General features: G+C 41.2%; 1 protein-coding gene across 1 annotated transcript in view; it reads right to left on the bottom strand.

Moving 5' to 3' along the window:
- Positions 1 to 22080, bottom strand: part of clic4 (chloride intracellular channel 4) — a 37338-nt gene that overhangs the window by 2014 nt on the left and 13244 nt on the right. Inside the window, exons 2-5 of the mRNA XM_034159482.1 lie at positions 12945 to 13054; positions 7247 to 7372; positions 6866 to 6972; positions 5027 to 5208 (exon numbers count right to left, since the gene is read on the bottom strand). Coding sequence (XP_034015373.1) covers positions 5027 to 5208; positions 6866 to 6972; positions 7247 to 7372; positions 12945 to 13054 — 525 coding nt within the window. The remainder of the gene's footprint in view (positions 1 to 5026; positions 5209 to 6865; positions 6973 to 7246; positions 7373 to 12944; positions 13055 to 22080) is intronic.

The following is a 22080-nucleotide window of genomic DNA, read 5'->3' as shown; positions in this document are numbered from 1 at the left end:
CTGCACTCAGCCTGTGGAATGTTGACGCACATACTGCATTTTACTTTTTTTTTTTTTTTTTTTTTTTTTTTTAAGTATAATCAGTCCTGTGTGTTGTTCTGCCTGTGAACATTACTCAAAAACAGCTGGGTGGGTTTTCACCAAACCTGGCCAGAATATTACTTGGACAGATAGCACAAGATGATTAACTTTTGGAGAGAACAGGACAAAGGTCAAGGTCAAGAAAATGGCAAGCAAAACATTTTCTGCTGCATCTGTGCAACCAATAGGGCTCGAGACATGATCTCAAGTTTATACTGATCAGCAGATATTTTTGATTGATTGGTGCCAAGTGGTTTCATGGTCAAATCAAATCAATTTTATTTATATAGCGCCAAATCACAACAAACAGTTGCCCCAAGGCGCTTTATATTGTAAGGCAAAAGCCATACAATAATAACAGAAAAACCCCAACGGTCAAAACGACCCCCTGTGAGCAAGCACTTGGCAACAGTGGGAAGGAAAAACTCCCTTTTAACAGGAAGAAACCTCCAGCAGAACCAGGCTCAGGGAGGGGCAGTCTTCTGCTGGAACTGGTTGGGGCTGAGGGAGAGAACCAGGAAAAAGACATGCTGTGGAGAGGAGCAGAGATCAATCACTAATGAGTAAATGCAGAGTGGTGCATACAGAGCAAAAAGAGAAAAACACTCAGTGCATCATGGGAACCCCCCAGCAGTCTAAGTCTATAGCAGCATAACTAAGGGATGGTTCAGGGTCACCTGATCCAGCCCTAACTATAAGCTTTAGCAAAAAGGAAAGTTTTAAGCCTAATCTTAAAAGTAGAGAGGGTGTCTGTCTCCCTGATCTGAATTGGGAGCTGGTTCCACAGGAGAGGAGCCTGAAAGCTGAAGGCTCTGCCTCCCATTCTACTCTTACAAACCCTAGGAACTACAAGTAAGCCTGCAGTCTGAGAGCGAAGCGCTCTACTGGGGTGATACGGTACTATGAGGTCCCTAAGATAAGATGGGACCTGATTATTCAAAACCTTATAAGTAAGAAGAAGAATTTTAAATTCTATTCTAGAATTAACAGGAAGCCAATGAAGAGAGGCCAATATGGGTGAGATATGCTCTCTCCTTCTAGTCCCCGTCAGTACTCTAGCTGCAGCATTTTGAATTAACTGAAGCCTTTTCAGGGAACTTTTAGGACAACCTGATAATAATGAATTACAATAGTCCAGCCTAGAGGAAATAAATGCATGAATTAGTTTTTCAGCATCACTCTGAGACAAGACCTTTCTAATTTTAGAGATATTGCACAAATGCAAAAAAGCAGTCCTACATATTTGTTTAATATGCGCATTGAATGACATATCCTGATCAAAAATGACTCCAAGATTTCTCACAGTATTACTAGAGGTCAGGGTAATGTCATCCAGAGTAAGGATCTGGTTAGACACCATGTTTCTAAGATTTGTGGGGCCAAGTACAATAACTTCAGTTTTATCTGAGTTTAAAAGCAGGAAATTAGAGGTCATCCATGTCTTTGTCTGTAAGACAATCCTGCAGTTTAGCTAATTGGTGTGTGTCCTCTGGCTTCATGGATAGATAAAGCTGGGTATCATCTGCGTAACAATGAAAATTTAAGCAATGTCGTCTAATAATACTGCCTAAGGGAAACGTGTATAAAGTGAATAAAATTGGTCCTAGCACAGAACCTTGTGGAACTCCATAATTAACCTTAGTCTGTGAAGAAGATTCCCCATTTACATGAACAAATTGTAATCTATTAGATAAATATGATTCAAACCACCGCAGCGCAGTGCCTTTAATACCTATGGCATGCTCTAATCTCTGTAATAAAATTTTATGGTCAACAGTATCAAAAGCAGCACTGAGGTCTAACAGAACAAGCACAGAGATGAGTCCACTGTCTGAGGCCATAAGAAGATCATTTGTAACCTTCACTAATACTGTTTCTGTACTATGATGAATTCTAAAACCTGACTGAAACTCTTCAAATAGACCATTCCTCTGCAGATGATCAGTTAGCTGTTTTACAACTACCCTTTCAAGAATTTTTGAGAGAAAAGGAAGGTTGGAGATTGGCCTATAATTAGCTAAGATAGCTGGGTCAAGTGATGGCTTTTTAAGTAATGGTTTAATTACTGCCACCTTAAAAGCCTGTGGTATATAGCCAACTAATAAAGATAGATTGATCATATTTAAGATCGAAGCATTAATTAATGGTAGGGCTTCCTTGAGCAGCCTGGTAGGAATGGGGTCTAATAATGTTGATGGTTTGGAGGAAGTAACTAATGAAAATAACTCAGACAGAACAATCGGAGAAAAAGAGCCTAACCAAATACCGGCATCACTGAAAGCAGCCAAAGATAACGATATGTCTTTGGGATGGTTATGAGTAATTTTTTCTCTAACAGTTAAAATTTTATTAGCAAAGAAAGTCATGAAGTCATTACTAGTTAAAGTTAAAGGAATACTCAGCTCAATAGAGCTCTGACTCTGTCAGCCTGGCTACAGTGCTGAAAAGAAACCTGGGGTTGTTCTTATTTTCTTCAATTAGTGATGAGTAGTAAGATGTCCTAGCTTTACAGAGGGCTTTTTTATAGAGCAACAGACTCTTTTTCCAGGCTAAGTGAAGCTCTTCTAAATTAGTGAGACGCCATTTCCTCTCCAACTTACGGGTTATCTGCTTTAAGCTGCGAGTTTGTGAGTTGTACCACCAAGTCAGGCACTTCTGATTTAAAGCTCTTTTTCAGAGGAGCTACAGCATCCAAAGTTGTCTTCAATGAGGATGTAAAACTATTGACGAGATACTCTATCTCACTTACAGAGTTTAGGTAGCTACTCTGCACTGTGTTGGTATATGGCATTAGAGAACATAAAGAAGGAATCAATGATCAGACAGAAGGGAGTTTTCAGGGAATACTGTTAAGTCTTCAATTTCCATACCATAAGTCAGAACAAGATCTAAGATATGATTAAAGTGGTGGGTGGACTCATTTACATTTTGAGCAAAGCCAATTGAGTCTAATAATAGATTAAATGCAGTGTTGAGGCTGTCATTCTCAGCATCTGTGTGGATGTTAAAATCGCCCACTATAATTATCTTATCTGAGCTAAGCACCAAGTCAGACAAAAGGTCTGAAAATTCACAGAGAAACTCACAGTAACGACCAGGTGGACGATAGATAATAAATAAAACTGGTTTTTGAGACTTCCAATTTGGATGGACAAGACTAAGAGTCAAGCTTTCAAATGAATTAAAGCTCTGTCTGGGTTTTGGATTAATTAATAAGCTGGAATGGAAGATTGCTGCTAATCCTCCGCCTCGGCCCGTGCTACAAGCGTTCTGGCAGTTAGTGTGACTCGGGGGTGTTGACTCATTTAAACTAACATATTCATCCTGCTGTAACCAGGTTTCTGTAAGGCAGAATAAATCAATATGTTGATCAATTATTATATCATTTACTAACAGGGACTTAGAAGAGAGAGACCTAATGTTTAATAGACCACATTTAACTGTTTTAGTCTGTGGTGCAGTTGAAGGTGCTATATTATTTTTTCTTTTTGAATTTTTATGCTTAAATAGATTTTTGCTGGTTATTGGTGGTCTGGGAGCAGGCACCGTCTCTACGGGGATGGGGTAATGAGGGGATGGCAGGGGGAGAGAAGCTGCAGAGAGGTGTGTAAGACTACAACTCTGCTTCCTGGTCCCAACCCTGGATAGTCACGGTTTGGAGGATTTAAGAAAATTGGCCAGATTTCTAGATATAAGAGCTGCTCCATCCAAAGTGGGATGGATGCCGTCTCTCCTAACAAGACCAGGTTTTCCCCAGAAGCTTTGCCAATTATCTATGAAGCCCACCTCATTTTTTGGACACCACTCAGACAGCCAGCAATTCAAGGAGAACATGCGGCTAAACATGTCACTCCCGGTCCGATTGGGGAGGGGCCCAGAGAAAACTACAGAGTCCGACATTGTTTTTGCAAAGTTACACACCGATTCAATGTTAATTTTAGTGACCTCCAATTGGAGTAACCGGGTGTCATTACTGCCGACGTGAATTACAATCTTACCAAATTTACGCTTAGCCTTAGCCAGCAGTTTCAAATTTCCTTCAATATCGCCTGCTCTGGCCCCCGGAAGACAACTGACTATGGTTGCTGGTGTCGCTAACTTCACATTTCTCAAAACAGAGTTGCCAATAACCAGAGTTTGATCTTCGGTGGGTGTGTCGCAGAGTGGGGAAAAAACGGTTAGAAATGTGAACGGGTTGGCGGTGTACACGGGGCTTCTGTTTAGGGCTACGCTTCCTCCTCACAGTCACCCATTCGGGCCTGCTTTCCCGGCTGCTCGGGATCTGCTGGAAGGGAACTAACGGCGGCTAAGCTACCTTGGTCCGCACTGACTACAGGGACCTGGCTAGCTGTAGAATTTTCCACGGTGCAGAGCCGAGTCTCCAATTCGCCCAGCCTGGCCTCCAAAGCTACGAATAAGCTACACTTATTACAAGTACCATTACTGCTAAAGGAGGCCGATGAATAACTAAACATTTCTCACCCAGAGCAGAAAAGTGCGGGAGAGACAGGAGAAGGCGCCATGCTAAATCGGCTAAGAGCTAGTAGCTGCGCTAAGCTAGCGGATTCCTAAATCACACAAAGTGAATAATGTGTAAATAATTTAGAGGGAGTGCTTTAGTTAAGGCACGTGAAGATTACACTGTGAAGTCAAAAGGAAGTCATGTTTGTCCGGAGCGCACAGAAGGTTTGCAGCACCATGCTGCAGGTCAAAGGAAGTGAGAATAAGATAAAGGCAGTGCGCCAGATATGAGTGGGCGGGACCTCGAGTATAAAGAGTCACCCAAACGTGATAAGTAGATTGACATTGCAAATAAATAAATAGGTCAACCAAGCAAGCAAACTGCTTGTTGTCCAGTCAACATAAAGTTGCTGTTACCTTCCGTTCAAACACTAAGACACAAATGTTTATGGCCATAAATCTTTTGCTCCGGCCTGCTGCTCACCTTGACGATGTGCAGTTTGGGCAGCAGGTTACAGTCTGCCAGGGTCATTTCATCACCGTCCAAAAACTTGCGAGTGGAGACTTTGACATCCTCGATGCTGTTGTGGTCGATCTCATCTGGCAGCGGCGAGCAAAGATATTCATCCAACTTCTGAAGTGTTTTCAGCAGCCCGCGCTCCAAAGCTGCAAGAGGGCGCCAGAGAACTTATTAATGCCAGCAAACCCATTTTATATATCTGTTTTATTTTTTGTATTATACAATAGTTTTAAGAAATGGATTAAAAACTATGATAGACTTTGTACAAGGAGGGAGTGAAAAAAGTGACAAATCACATCCCTTGCAGTCTCCATTGTTTAGCAAATGCATGTCAGGCTCCCAGGAGGGTTTTCAGCCCTGCAGAGGGCTCTGATCTTAAGCTGTTTGTTTTGTCACACCCAGGGATGTGTGTGAAACTTTACACCATATTACAGTGCAGGCAGCAAGCAGCATTATGTTAATAAGCACCGGCCCTGAATTATGTCCTGCCTCATTTAGGCACCGGGTTTCAAAAAAATAAATGGCCGGTCTTTTAATCAAGGAAATACGGTCCACTTTCCTCAAATCAGTGAGTGTCAGTGCTTAACTTCATTTCGTACTTCCGTTACTAGGCACGCCCAGACTGAGCTGTCTGGTACATGCTTTGTGAGGGGTTTTTAATGGGAATACATTATGACGGGGCGGGACGTTTTGTCTGATGAGAGTGAAAATCCATTATACAAAATCCGGTATATACAGTGTTTATTACATGGAAAACAAAAGCACTGGGACTTCTGCTCCTGTCCAGTGAGCGTGAATATCCCGTTTATACAATGACAGTTTAGGTGAGTTTTTACTCTGTGTGTACGTACGTACATACATATTCTTGAGCAACAAAAAGTGTTGAAAACAAAAACACTGAAAGCTTAAGTAAGCCTTCAAAATAAATCTGTCTTTGAGTTCTATTTCCACATCAAGAAATTCTCCTGAAGCTTCTTACCATGGCCACAAGAGGGCAGTATGTTATCACAAGAAAACTGTCCATTAAAATGCATCACAAGCAGCAAAAAAACCTGCTGTTTAACATTAGATGTACAACCCCAAATCCAATAAAGTTGGGACGTGATAAATAACAATACAATGATAGGTTGAAGAGGATTTGCAAATCATTGTATTCTGTTTTTATTTACATTTCACACAATGCCCCAACTTCACTGGAATTGTTTTATAAACTTTCACCTCTGACAGGGATGGAAAAACTAAATAAAAGTTATTTAGATTCAACAGGACAGAACTTCTTTTCAGGAAGGACCTTGAATTTATCAGACTGTCCAGGTGTTTATGGTGTCGCTTCTACTCAACAAGGATCAGGATATACAGAATGCAGTTTTTGCTGCCAAATATGATGAATCTGCTGTGAGGTCCATAGTCAACTTGACCTATTAGTGGCTTTGTGTATTTATCACAGAAACGTGACGCTCAGCCTCAGACTGTGTTGGCACATCTTTAACTTTCAGCCGCAGGTCTCACGAGTGTCAAAGAGTTTGCCAGGACAGAGAACGCAGAGCTCAAACATTCTGCAAAACATCTGAATACTTTTCAAGATAATAAGATGACCCTTTTTACCCTGTGGCCTTTTTCTGGTTTCACATAAAGTGACAGCAGGATGGAGGCTTTTTTGTTTCTTTGCTTATTTAAAAAACAAAAAAAAAAACAAAAAAAAAAACAGGTGAAACGGAGATGGGGAACTTGGGTTGCTACTTTCAGGATGAAGGGAAGCAAAACAAAACTTCAGGGAGACGCTGAACCAGATCACAAACTCACCTTCATTTGCATCAGGTTTGGAGTTTTTGATGTACGCAGAGAACTTGGCAAAGATGTCCATCCCAGCCGTGTTTGACTCGGGGTGTCTCGCCCCGAGCTTAATATACCTGCACACGACACAAAAAGTTCTCAGAGTCTGACAAACGAAACACAGACTTGGTATTTTCACCATATTAACAGCAACACATTGTAGTGGAAGACAGTTATTGATGAGTCGGGACAGTAAGTGCAGATTTTCATCTGTGACAGTCCGGCAACATGTTATGATGGACAATCAAGCACATGTTTTATCAGATGATCCAGCGAGTCTGTGACAGGACGGCGGTATGTTTGGACTGTAGGTGTGGTCAGCTGTTGTCACAGAGACTCACAAACACTCACTTGGGAGGGCAGAGGATATCCTCAAGGAACTCCTCGATCTTGTTGACGTCCGTTTTGACCTCGCCGTTGAAGGTGATAAAGGGTGGGTGTGTGCCTGGTGCCAGGTTCTGGAGGTCTGCCGGCTTTCTAGATGAAGATTATGTCCAACATGTTAGACCACATGTCACAACTTTTCTTTGTTCTCTTATGAAGCCTCTTATGAAGTTAAAGCAAAGTTCACTGGAGTTTCTGTGTGTTCGTTCTTTTTCCTCTGCAGCCTTGAAACCAGCACATTCTGTACAGAACATGTCTGACGCAGAAAACGACGAAACAAGAAGCAGCTGAAATGATTAGTGAGCAACAGAAAAAATAAAACCTCAACTTAAAAAAAAAAAAAAAAACTGATGGGAAAAAAATGACAATCTTGTTTTTCACCCATTTCTTATATTAAAAACCAAACAACTAATTGTTCATAATCACATATGAAAATAATCAGTTACGCTGACACTCGTAATTCCCACAAAGACGAATAAGGAACCACAATCAAAAATATGAATCTAATTCAGACAGTTATTCCTAGTAAACAAATTCCCTTAGTTTTGATAAACACTTTGATAGATGTATAGATAAAAACTAAAATTACAATGTTTGAAATAAAAACAAGCAAACAAAAAATCCTTTTAGTGACTGGGTGGGGTGGGGGGGGATTTAACCATATCGACTAATCCCGCCTTCACGTGCCATCGTTATCATCATAAATATAACTTGTCAACTTGCAAATCACATAAGCGATCCCTGACATCCTACTTTCACGTGTGAAACTCAGATTGACACACGAGCTCCTGAGTGGGTGTGTGTGTGTGTGACCTTCATCTTTCAACATGGTGGTGACGAGGACGCGCGCGCGCGCACACACACACACACGATATGCAATTCTTTAAACTGTTTACTTTTGTTAGCTTTTGCTCGTGTACATAATTTTAACCTGTACATGTGACCCACAGACACTTAAGCTGATACAGATCTGCATCCACAGCACAGGAACACTCATTTGCCATTTTTCATTTTGCTCCAACAACAAAAGCACTTTGAGCAAGACGTACTCGGAATTCCAACTTGACATGTGGGAAGCCGGATCTTCTGAAGGTAGCGTAAACTACTAACCTGATTTGCTTCTCAAACCATCAGCATTAATAACACAATGCATTTATCCTCTGCAACACGACTGCTGTGTGGTGTCATGCACACACAGAGTACGTTTTGGGACAAGCCATTAAATCCCACATATAGAATTATTTAATTAATGGGGGAGGGGGTAATCACTCAGGAAAATGGAACATTGTTGAAAATAACACTTTCCTGACACTGCCCCCCCCCCCCTTCAAAAAAAAAAAAAAAAAAAAAAAAAAAAAAAAAAAAAAAAAAAGAGAGACTACACAAACACTTAAAGTAGGTACAGTTGTGCTCAGCAGTTTACATACCCTGGCAGAATTTTTGCTTTTTTTGGCCATTGTTAAGAGAATATGAATAACAACAAAAACTTTTTTTCCCCCCTCATGGTTACTGGTTGGGTGAAGCCATTTATTGGAAACTGTGTTTCCTCTTTTTAAATCAAAATGACAAGAGAACTACCCAAATGAACCTGATCAAAAGTTTACATACCCCATGTTTTTAATACTGTGTGTTGCCCCCTTTAACATCAGTGACAGCTTGGAGTCTTTTGTGGTGGTTGTGGACGAGGCTCTCTGATGGTGAAGCTGCCACTGAATATGTCGTGGACTTTATTTACATCAATTACAAAGAAATACAAACAGTATGGCACTTTATGGTAAATTTGCATGGAGTAGACAGTTCTCAAAAACTGAGTGACTGTGCAAGAAGGAGAAGAGCGAGGAAAGCGACCAAGACACTCAGACAACCCAGAAGAAGTTATGGGCTTATGTGGCTGTGATTGGAGAAATTGTGCACAGTGCAAGCTTTGCATTTTGCATCACTATTCTTAGCTTCATAGTGGAGTAAAGCAGAGAAAGATTTTCTTTCACCAGAACAGATCAAATCCAGGCTTACATCTTAGATGTACCTTCTGGCAATGTGTAGCTAAACTTCAGGTCTTCTTTTTAAGAAAATCCTCCTCTATACCACTTCATCATGAAGATGGATAACTGGTGATACAAAATACAAAGCTTGCACTGTGCATAATTTCTCCAATCACAGCCACGTAACCCTATAACTTCTTCTGGGTTGTCTGGGTGTCTTGGTGGCTTTCCTCACTCTTCTCCTTGCACAGTCACTCAGTTTTTGAGAACTGTCTACTCCATGCAGATTTACCAAAAAGTGCCATATTGTTTGTATTTCTTTGTAATTGATGTAAATAAAGTCCAAAACATATTCAGTGCCAGCTTCACCATCAGAGAGCCTCGTCCACAACCACCACAAATGACTCCAAGCTGTCATTGATGTTAAAGGGGGCAATACACAGTATTAAGAACAGAGGTATGTAAACTTTTGATCAGGGTCATTTGGGTAGTTCTCTTGTCATTTTGATTTAAAAAGAGGAAACAGCTGTTTGACAATAAATGGCTTCACCCAACCACTAACCATGAGTGGAAAAAAAAAGTTTGTTATTCATATTCTCTTAAAAATGGCCCAAAAAAAAAAGCAAAAAGTCTGCCAGGGTATGTAAACCTTTGAGCACAACTGTACGTGTGACACTGGTGTCCTCCTGCAGCCTTTCAAGCCTCCCCTGTTACAATAACAAGCCTCACAAAACACACACCTCCCGTTCATTTCTGCAGACACTACACAGCCTGAATCAGCAGTTCTTTTATGGGGGGGGCAGAGAAACAAAGGCTCGTCTGAGGAGTGAGACGTAAACGGACACTGCTAAGTAGGTGGACAGCTTCACTGCCTTTTACAGGATGTGGCTGAGCACCGTTTTGTGTTACACACTGTCTGCCAGGAGGAATGCTGGGGAAAAAAAAAACAACATGTATGCAAATATAATCAAACTGATGCACAACTGCACCGCACAAGCAGACGCACCTAGAAATCAAATGAGGAAACTCGCATGAGTCGTTTGACTGTTGCCAGCTAGCAGACCTCCTACAGGTCCAGTTGGGTTGGGCCCAAATTCCGCCGTGTGTAACCGGGTCTGGGTGGCGTTGTGATCACAGAAAGATAAATGAGTTATCCAGAAACACTGAGTGGTTCTTAAATGTGATATTGGAGATGTTTTTCGTTTGTTTTACGTCGGCAGTGTTGTGGTTGTTAAATGTTTTTCCACTGGGTCTAAACCTTTAGACCTGGAAAGATCTCAAACGCCTGCTGCTTTTGCACGTAACATATGGCTGAAGCATGAATAGCAGAAGGAAAAAACTGTGCCACCTGAGTCATGCAGACCCAGAAAAAGGCACATAGAAGCCAGATGTCAATCTGACCAAGTCTTAAAATAAGCTGCCCGTCCGGGCTTCTTACCAAGTGGAAAAAGAGAGACAAAAGGGGACATTTATATGAATCATACAGACAGAAGCTCCGAGGCTTTGGTAAAGAGCTGCTGTTCTTTGAGAAAACTTGGTGAAAAATAGCATGTTACTGTGAAATCTGGGGAGGAATTGAGTGGAGATCTTTAAATTGCAAGAGTCCATGGGTTTATCCCCCCCCCCCCACCAGCTCTCTCTGGCCTGAGAAAAGGTCATGGGAAAACCAAATAAGCAGTTGGGAAGCAGCGAGTTTGTCAGAGGTGAGACTCATTCGGAAAAGCTGTGGTAGGTCAAAGGAAGCAAACGACTACACGACCCAAAAATAAAATAAAATAAATAAATCTGGTTTGTCTGTCAGGGATAAACATGTCAAGCAGCAGCAGTATGACAGCTCCAGCCCAAGTCCAAATTTCATTTCAGTTTGATGAAGCACAGATTCTGTTCTACTTCCACAGGGTTTGTGTGTCACTCATCAGCAGTTTCAGAAAAAGTCTGTACGGTGAGAAAAACTGAAGTGCAAAAAAAAAAGACTCCTTACTGTATGCCCTAGTGGTTGTTTTTTTTAAATGCACTCTGTGTGCAACATCTGGATTTATTCCAGATGTGCTGTGTGACCTCAAGCCAAAAGTAATCAGATTTCTGCTGCTAACGTTCTGTGACCCTTCGGTTTAATTATGACTGACTACATTTTGGGTTGTTCTGATACTCCTCAAATCTTTTTTCGGTCATGTTTGTAGTTTGATAACAAATCAGAACGAAACACTATCATGATCGGTCACAAATACGTTGATTTGTATGGAATGCACTGATATGTCACACGTTTATCTTCACCCTCAATGAATGCAGCTCCCGGCCGACTGAACATGACACTTTATCCCAAACAGCTAGACCCAAATCAACAACAGTTTGGAAATTCTTTAAACTAAAAAAAAACAACATCACACTTTTTAAACATAGCTTAAATGGTCGACCACATTGCTGGAGCTCTCAGTAGAGCAGGTATTTGGACTGATGAGTAGGTCTCACACCTGGTCGGGTTTTGCACCTTTTCACACACAGAGTTACAACTCAGCGTAGCTTGGCTGATATCCTCAAGCAGCTCTCACCTGGCAGCACTTGGTGCAGAGTTCTCCACAGCAGAGACACACTACTGAGCAAAAGTCATGCCAAAGGTCGACTGATTCGCAGCCAAATTGGCCCCGATCACACTCTGTTCAGGACGTCCCAGGGTGGGAAAACTTTATCATACTATATATGATATATTATACTCAACTCTTGATATCTCGGAGTAATTTTGTCCATGTACGGTGTGAAAATTGGTTGCTGCGTCGTGCATGCAGTGAACCACCTGCAGGAGAGCACAAGGTGGCCAACGCAATATTTTGAGCATAACCAACCATTCCAGATTGGTGCTGATCTCTCCAGAGACACATGCACAAGCTGTGCCAAGGCTCTGCTCAGGATAACTCATCAAACTCGAGGTGTAACAGGTACTCTACAGGGAGTCCCCCCTCCGCCCGATTGTTTGTTAGTAGCGAGTGCAACCGACCGTTATGTCCATATGTGTTGTGTGTCAGACAAGGACACAACAAACCTCTTAGGCAGATGCCAATGCCAGCCTGCAAAGTTAGCATATTAGCTCAGAGTTAGCACTGTTAACAACACTTTCCAATGCATTTGCAAGATGGCAGCAGGCAGGATGTTTATGCAACACAGAACTGGCAGATGTAGATTTCCAATAATGTTACACTGCAAAATCAATGACAACCTTTTCCAATTGAAATCATCCATTTCAAGTTGCAATCTGCACTATTCACTTCAGTAAATTATACTGAACATGATCTGAGACAATTAAAGGCAGAACACAGCAAACACTGTACCCTAAGACCTGCTCTGCTTAAATCTTAATTTTTGTGATGAATACTTTCATTAGGTCAGAGATAAAATGTTAAAATGTTTTTCCCCCCCATCATAATGTCATGTCAAAATATATAACGGATGTAATTTTTTGTGTCTCAGAAAACTGTTTTTAAATGAGAAAATTATTGAATGGTTGACAGACTAATGAAAAGTCATGGTAACTATTTATTGCCAATTTAACCAAAGGACTAACAGACAGAGAAAATACAGAAATTAATTAGCTTTTAAAAAATTGTTAGACTTTTCAAGGTTTTTCAAGATCTTTCTTGGACCAATTCAAAGTTTTGGTCAAAATATAAGCAGGTGAGAGCAGGACTCACCTCTTGAGGTCCACTGTGGTGACATTAAAGACGACTCCTTTAAGCCACAGGATCATGAAAAGCCTTTGTGAGAACGGACAGTTCCCGATGCTCTCGCCATCACTTCCCGCCTTAAAGACAAGGACAAAAACAGGACTCAGAACCAGAGTAGACGAAGAATCTGTTAAGGACTGCAGGTAAAGTAACCAACGCCACTAAAGATGTTATAGATTAAGTGACTCCACATGGACAAAGCAAGACCGTATACAAACAGTGAGCTCTTGGTGCCACTGGAATCATGTCTGAGTGGCAAACGTTACCAAAAAAAAAAAACCCTCAGGATCATAGTCACATCTCAGTTGTACCTTCGCAGACTGCAGCATATTGCTGCACCATTTTCAAACAAAAACCCTTTTATACACAGAAAGCCTTAATCTTAAATGCTCCAGTACACTTCCCTTCCATTAATGTGCACAACTGCCTTGTTATGAGTAAAATGAACCTTCTGAGGTAATCAAGACTACCGCCACCGAGAACTACAGCACCACGCTCTTAGAGTGCACACCTCCTCCAACACGAGTTTCCAATTCCACAAATTTTTACTTTAGAAAAACTTTCAAGGTCAAAGTCCTGTTAGAAGTGTCTTTTCATAAGCTAAATTAGATGTGATCAAATGTCAGGAGGATGTATTTAGTTCATGCACTTGACTCTTTTTCAGGTAATTTTCACAGTACATTGGTTATCTCTGCTATGTACAATTTGTCATTGCTTTTTGGCTGACGGAGACATAATGCAAAATTTACACCAATTGGGCTTTTCAATATTAAATTCAAATGTCCACAAAATCCACAACCCACATCAGCTCTGCATCAAACTTTGTCAGGTGATACTGAGTGCCGGTCTGCACCTGACTTTCAAATATGAGAATGATTGATTCATATTTGATTAAGATATAATGTAAAATACACATTAAAAAGGGTTTCAATGTTAAATTTAGATGGCCACAAAATCTCTAATGCAGTGTAGCTGACCAAACGGTCCCCTCTAAAAATTGTTCCACCCTGCCTTCGCTGTGCCTTCACTGCACGTGTCTGAGACTGACTGAGTCCGTTTCTCTACACCCAAAGAGATCAAAGGAAATAATCAAACAACTTTATTAATCCCACAAGGGGCAATTAAGTTTGATCAGCCCGTAAAAACCACAATAACATAACAGCATATAAGAACAACAAAACTAATAATAAAAACAAACTTTAAGGAGGAGGTCAAATGGGTAGCAGAATTAATGAAACACACCAGCAAAAACACACTTTCAAAAAGTTATCACACCAGCAAATTAAATCCACTAATGCAACTCCATGGTCTGATTCTGTGCCGTGGAAAAGGGACAACAGTACAGTGTCAGAGAATTAGACGAGCTAGCTGCCATCTGCAGCTGTCTGTATACATAATAAAAAGGAGGGGCAAAAGAACACACCCTTGTGGTGAGCCTGTGGACAACACAATAATGTGATTATTAACCATCAGATGGCAAAGTAAAACCTCGTAAATCATTCTAAAGTCAGTTTTAAGCAGAAACGAGGTGATAATCGGTGAATTGCTACTGGCGATCTGAAATAATGTAGGCACAGCAGCACGTCACAGTCAGACGTGCTGCTGTGCCTACATCATTTCAGCCCCGCATCTTTTATTATGAAATACTGCTGAATGTAAGTGGAAATGATTGTTGTACAAAAGATTCAGATATCTGTCACTGAGTAGTGCAGTTTTAAGGAAAAAATGAGGTGATAATCTGTGAATCGCTGCCGTTTGTCCGAAATGACACATGCACAGTGAAGGCAGGGCGGACCCATTATTAGCGGGGACCGTTTGTCGGTGACACCAGATCAGATCTGGATCAAACTTTGTCTATAAAGAATACCATCCTACATCTCACTCTCAAATATGAAAGAAATTTGATCTTTTTCGACAGAGTTATGAATTTTTGAAAATTCAATCAATGTTAAAAGATGGGGATTTTTCCCATTTTCATTTTTCCTGACTTTGACCTATGACCTTGAAAACTGAATCAGTTCTTACCTATCAGGACATGAACCCTCTAAAAATGTCATAATATGAAAAATTGTGGTTTACAGGCTGTTCAAAAACAGACAAGCAAACAAACGGGTGAAAACATAACCACTGCAAACTGTATTCTTAAAGTCCCCATCTTCAGTGGAGGAGTTTTCAACATTAAACCTCAACCTTTAAGGGCTGGTTTTTGTCTCTGCTCTGCACAGGGTCACTTCAGTGTGCATTAGGTCATTTGTGAAACAGACCGCTGCAAACATGTCCTCATCACTGATTGGCCAAGTGAGGAGATGGAAATATAGATATAGAGTGCTTGACACATTGGTGGTCCACCATCCATCCACCAACCAGATGGATGGATTATCTTGGCAACAGTGAAGAGCTCACTAACACAGATCTGAACAAATTTATGATTTTCTTTTTTAATCTCCCCCCCCCCCAAAAAAACCAATAACATCTAACATTTGTCGGCATAGAACAAACAGAGTAACAGGAAGACAGACGATAGGAAGGAGAGGAACAGTGGTAGCCAGTAGTGAGCAGTATTTATATTTGCAATATTACAATATTTGTTTCACTTTTGATACCCTGTGTGCTGCTGTACAATGCTGCTGGAACCTCAATTTCCTTGAGGGAGTCTTCTCAAGGTATTAATAAAGTTCTATCTAATCGAAAACTTTGCCTGACATCGCAGTTCTAATACATGCATTAGTTACCCTTAGAACAGCAGAATTTCATGCAGAAAACCATGTTTGCATTTCCTTAGATATGGTCATTAATGGATTTTATGATGACCTCCGAGTTGATCTAAGACCAATAACTTTGACATGACCTGTGTTGTGAGAAGACAGTCCACTGAGTTTATCTGACAAGTTTGACTGGAATTGTTCTTTGTGTTTTGAAGTAATTGCCGTGGGCAGACACACAGGACAATTACAACGGCCCCTTTCCACTTCACTGCGTGCAAAAAAAAAAAAAAAAAAAAGTCTTCCTTCCTCCAAAATAACCCAAGGTTATGTTTCTGAGTTAACAATTCCAGATGAGACCAAGGACGGCTCCTAAGTGCTACAAGAACAGGCTGTTTTACTTCCTCTGCTTGATGCTGAGAGACTCATGTTTTTGTTTTTCCTGACCATCAGTGAAGGAAAACTCTCCAAATCATAGCTAAATAATATATAATTATATATATATATATATATATATATATATATATATATATATATATATATACACACACACACACACACACACCATCATATTTAACTCTCAGATAGCTCAGAAGCGTGATTTTGTTTTGTAGCTGGGAGTTGGTAGTGTGACTCCCGGTGTTGTTGCGAAGGTGCTGCCTGCTGCTGTTCTCAGTGAGACACCCGGAGCGACGGCTCAGTTCGATTCGCCTGCTGGCTCCCATTGTACCGTCCTCTTCCTTCCACCCCAATTCAATATCCAAACAGCTTGGATTAGATCACTGCCATTGTTCTGCAAATCAAAGGCCTCTTTTCACATTATACAATTCAATTCCTGTTTCCAAATAAAGTTTATGTCAGTATTCAGAGGTCATCAGGGTTTAAGGACGTTGGCGTTCTCACATTAGATGATCCTCAGGGGATCAAACGGACCTCAGTCAGCGGGTGATTATTCCATTTTCCCCCAAAGTACTACATTTTAGGATTGTTTCTATGGCGATCGGCAGCCACATATGATCACACGGGGATTACCAATTCACAGGTCGGGCCTCTGAGGCAGTGTGGCTTTCTGTAGGAGACAGGATTATTATCTGTGTTGTTTAGCTGCAGTGGCAGAGAGAGGTCACACCGACTGAAGTGCAGATCAGCCGCACAGACGCAGTCAGGAAAGAAAAAAAAAAAAAAAAAAAAAAAGAGACAGACTGATATGAGGAGGACATTAGTCATCACAGGTGGCAGAAAGTGAATTCAAAGAGATGGTGCTGAGGCAGTGTGCTGCTCTCTCCTTCCTCCTCACTCCCTCTCCCCTTATCAGGGGCCCCTCTGAGTTGGGAGGAGCATTTATGAAGGAGAGAGAAACTATTCAAGAAATGTCCTGTTATTGCCGTCAAGAAGGCTGCTGCGTTTAGTTTATGTGATGCTGCAGAAATCAGCGGCAGCCTGCCTGTAGGCAAATTCTGCTCCACTGCGTGTCTTGCTGACGATACGTGCAGAGTGTCACTATTACCATGTGCACCGCCACACGGACAGGCTACAGTACATACACCCTGTGTGTGTGTGTAAATCATCATGAAGAGAGGATTTAAGGGGATGCCCACACCTCACCCAGCTGTGATGGATTGGCAGTTACTTTGGACAGGTGGGGGTGCACCGGTTTTCTACCTGGGTGGTTGCCATCCAGAACCCAAGGCAGCTCCACAGTGAGGTGGATGTAGCAACAAGTAGCAATAAATGATGCCAGCACAGACCCTAACAGCTGACCTGACATGATAACTGAATACCATGACATGGATGACAGACTCTCCACAAACAACAGGTTGTCCATCTCCATCTGGCTGCAGATGAACAGCCAACCCAGATCCAAACAAATCTGCTAGGAGGCAGAACACACAGAGACATATTTTTATGAGCCAACATTGTTAATTAGATGATATTTACATGGTCTGTCCATACCACCTACCACAAAGGCAACATCATCATAAACTGATACTTCATGGGTTGATCACTAACTTTCACATCTTGTTCTCCCCAGTTTATAATATCAGCCAATATGAGTCTTTCACTAACACAGCAGTATCTGCATTAATCCTGCTGAAGTGAATACCTTTATTTTAACAATACAGGAAAACCACTTTGACTGCTGTAATGGTGTTATGTAGTTTATCCTGCAGAGGGCTTTCTGACAGCATTGTTTACAATACTGTCAAGCACATCTGGTGTAGATGGCCCAGCAGAGAGAGATCTGACGACATCGTTTACAATACTGTCAAGCATGGCTGGGACCCCCTTCAGCCCCTGGTCACATAAGCTACAACTGCCATTCCTTTTCAGTCAGAGTGGCCATTTTACTGCGACAAGACACAAATGGTCGCTAATCCACCAGCTAGGCGGGGACAACATAGACGAAGTCTATTTTATGCAAGTCAAAGGCCTCCACTTGAATTGGTGACTGCCAATCCAAGTGAAGGCGAGTGTGACATACGTTGGTTGGTGGTAATATTCATGTTTATGCCTAAATTACATTCTTTTGTCTCTTAGATAGACTGGCGTCCTCAAACCCTATCACTGCTGAGATAGGCTCCAGCCCCCCCTGTGATGCTTAGCTGGCCTACATGGGTACAGAAAATGAATGAATTCCTTTGTCAAAAGGGTTTGACAACAAACTGTTCAGAATCATTGCCATTTTTTAAATGGATATATTGGCAGACATTGTATCCCCCAAAAAAGTCCATATGGTTCGGGGTCTACTGCTTTCCTGTGGCATTCAGAAACACTCCCTTCTGGAGAACTTTTTAAACAGCCAACACACAAAGCTCTTCTTGTTCACTGACTTTTAGGCATGTTGACAAGGGTGTGTGTGTGTGTGGGGGGGGGGGGGGGGGGGGGCTAGGTACACCAACAAAACATACAAGTGAGGCAAGAAATCATTTTGGGACCAGTCTATGTAAAGCAATGCACAACAGTTGAGCAAGGCACATAGCTTCCAACAAATAAAGCAGCAGTTTACTTCCAAGCAACCCTGACAGGATCCAGTATGCCGGTGGCCACATTACCTCTTGTGTGAAAAGTAGCCCACATCTTTTTCAATTTTCCACATGAAAGTGGCCAATGAATGTGTGAGGACCATACGCAGCAACAGCTGCTCTGAGGAACAGACGGCCTGCGAGTCAACAGATGCTTGTTTATTTAATGCCAAGCACACACAGCTGCCTGCTGGAGCGTGAGTCATGCCAGAGATGGGTGTTTTCGAGGGGTCTGCAGTCAGAAAGGAGCGGGAGTACAGCAGCATGACCACGAGCGGCTCAACATGTAATGGAAGGTTTAAAAAAAATAAAAATAAAAAATCGCATCACGTTCCATGCAACTGCTGATGAACAGCTTAACACATTTTTGGAATAGAAGCTGGTGATGCCACACCTTTATTTATTAGGCTGAGCACTGTAAACAGGCACAAAAGTAATCTCTTCTCACATTCACCACTCCCAATTTACAAGCAAGCTCATAAATCCAAAAGGCCATCCAATGCAAACTTTGTCTTTAACTGTGCAGTCCCAATTATGACACATTCCTACAAGACCAATGCCCCACAAAAAAAAAAAAAAAAAGCAAATTTGAAAGAGAACATAAGCATTGAAAAACAAATGGAATAGTTTTGACTGTGGTGAATGTTTAGTCTGCAAAGTAAAGGGCAAACAGTGTCAACATCCATTGGATTCTATGACGTGACATGTTACCCCATAATGTGATAACTAAGCATGACACAGAGCGCAAACTAGTCGTTTTTAAAAACTCTATTAACTCAACCAATAATTTGCATCACTTTTTATCAAATTAGAGCAACTTTTACCCCTGTAGTAAGTGAAACTGACCCGTGTTTTTACCCCATAACATTCAGTCACAGTCCAACCTATACCTTTTTGGAATCTTTGTGATCAGATAAATAAAGTGGTATAGTTTTCAATATGATTTTGACCCCTGTTTAATTCTTCAATTGAGGCCTACCTGGCTACCTATTGGAAATTCAAGTGGCCAGTCGGTTTTTTCAAAAGAACAATGCCTAAGGAATATTTGTGCCAAATTTGGTTCTTCTATCACCATTTTTGCAGGACTGTTACAGTTATCTGCTGCACTATTGAGGTACTTTTTGTCAAACTCCAGGTGGGCTGCCATGAGCCTTTTACTAAGGAGAGGAGTGGCTTCCATCTGGCCACTCTACCATACAGGCCCGATTGGTGGATTGCTGCAGAGATGGTTGTCCTTTTTGCCTCACTAACCCACAAGGAGGGTTAATGAGGCAAAACGCCTTCTTGATACCCTTATCATGAATAGCAGAGATACAGAGGAACATAATAGAACAAGTTTCACTGAAACCATAGGGGGCGCACAGAGATATCGCATTCTTAACATAAAGAGCACCTATGCAAACGCACCCTAACTAAGCCACTGCCATTTATGCGAATTTGGGAAGAACTTGTCCCAGTGTATCCAAATATACATAAATGAGCAAGGCTTATTCAGGGCGCGGGCTCTGGGAGGGTCCCAAATGTAGCTCAAAATGCCAAAAGTTGTGACTTGTAGCGCCACCTACAGGCAGTGCCCTCAGTTAGCCTTGAAAAATATAACGGTAAATGGGAGAACTCCACCCATACATTCATATACCATGAAATCAATGAGGCTTACTGAGGGCGCACAAAGATATTCAAAGGTCAAAATCCACATTTTCACTGTGTCACTATGTCACTTTTGGCCACTTTAACCCCTATCCTAAAAAGAGCCATAATTTTCCACCCAAAGGGATCTTTGGATTAAAAAAAAAAAAAAGTAAATTTTGTCCATATCTTCCCCTAAAAAAAAAAAATAAAAAATAAAAACTGGGGCCTACTGAAACATGATATATCACCCCCTTCTATAAACCATTTCACAGTTACAGACTATGGCTCTTAAAACATAATACAACATGTACAAGGACCATTAATTAATGGTACTGATTTCATATTTCTGTGTTGTTTTAAGTATTGATTTCTAAAAAAAATATTTTTGATGATTTTTAGAGTGATTTAAAATTCATACGAGCCCTGCAGAAGTTCATATTTTTGGAGAATCTATGGTTATTAGCCAACAACAATGACCAATGGACGTTGATATTTACATTTTGCACTCACATGCCAATCCAGCAGGGGGCAGTAAATCATTATATATAAAACGTGTGCGTGCGTGATTGTATTTCGTAAGTTTAGATAACATTGTAAATATCTTAAATAAATGGATGATACAAGAAAGTGAACATACTCCCCCCCCCATTGTGGTCAACTGAAGAATCAAATGATGAAGCAGAAGTAGTAATAATAATGAGAGTGTGTGTGTGTGTGGGGGGGGGGGGGGGGGGGGGGGGATTTATAATATTTTTATTGTAATGGCTTGGTAAAACAGTTGCGTTTTCATTCCTTCTTAGGAGTATCTGTAAAATTATATTTATGACAGACTTAACATTGCAACAATAATTCAGATGAGCTGCGCTGTGATGCGCTACGCTGACACTCAGTATTTTTAATTGTTTGCTCAATGTTCACATGAAGTTCACGTAATTAATACATGCCAGAGATTTTGAACATTTCAAAATTTTCTTTGTGCTCTTGCATGAAGCCGCGCACAGTTTACATCGAGTTTAATCTCTGGCACAGCAGATTGCATACCGGTGTGCGGATCAAATTTGTGCAACTGTCAAGGCACCTTAAGGTTCTAAAAAAAAACATTCTGGACTCACACGACATTCCAACTCTTTATAGAAACTTTGCATAATTTATTACCACCCATGAAAAATATCAGCTACCTCTTTTATAAACACTACCCAACCTAGAGCCTGTGGATCCCCACGGGCAACATGCTAGTTCACTATAATGTGCTTCCAATCTGCCCTGTACATGTGTTATTATCCAGGAAAATACAACTATTGGATCAAGACTCCATATGAGCAAATCCTCAATATTAAATGACTCTGATCTCTGGGAAAATTAACTTGATTGAAACATCCTAAAACTAGTGAAATTAAAAACTTTTTTCAGAAGATGAAAACGCTGAAAAATAAAAGTACCCTCAATTTAAATAAATAGAAGTGTTCCACAGACTGATGAGAGATGAACATACAGTAACCAGTGGATCCTCTTTAGCCTGGACCACAGTCCTCAGGAGTCTCCCGTCACAGGGTAATTTTAGTAACAGCACCCATACCTGCCCCTCCCGACATGCTTCATATTCTAATTTGGGCAGGCAGCTCAGCAAGATCAAGGAACACTTTGACCAAATAAGGTACCGGTGCGATAACAAGCGCCGTCACCTCCTTCCTGCTCCGACACACAGCGGGAATGCCATGGTAATGTGGTAGCAAAATCTCTCCCCCTTTA

Source organism: Thalassophryne amazonica, chromosome 19 (genome assembly GCF_902500255.1).
Source record: "Thalassophryne amazonica chromosome 19, fThaAma1.1, whole genome shotgun sequence".
NCBI lineage: Eukaryota > Metazoa > Chordata > Actinopteri > Batrachoidiformes > Batrachoididae > Thalassophryne > Thalassophryne amazonica.
Note: the sequence above shows the minus strand (reverse complement) of the source record. Positions and strands in the feature narration are given on the sequence as shown.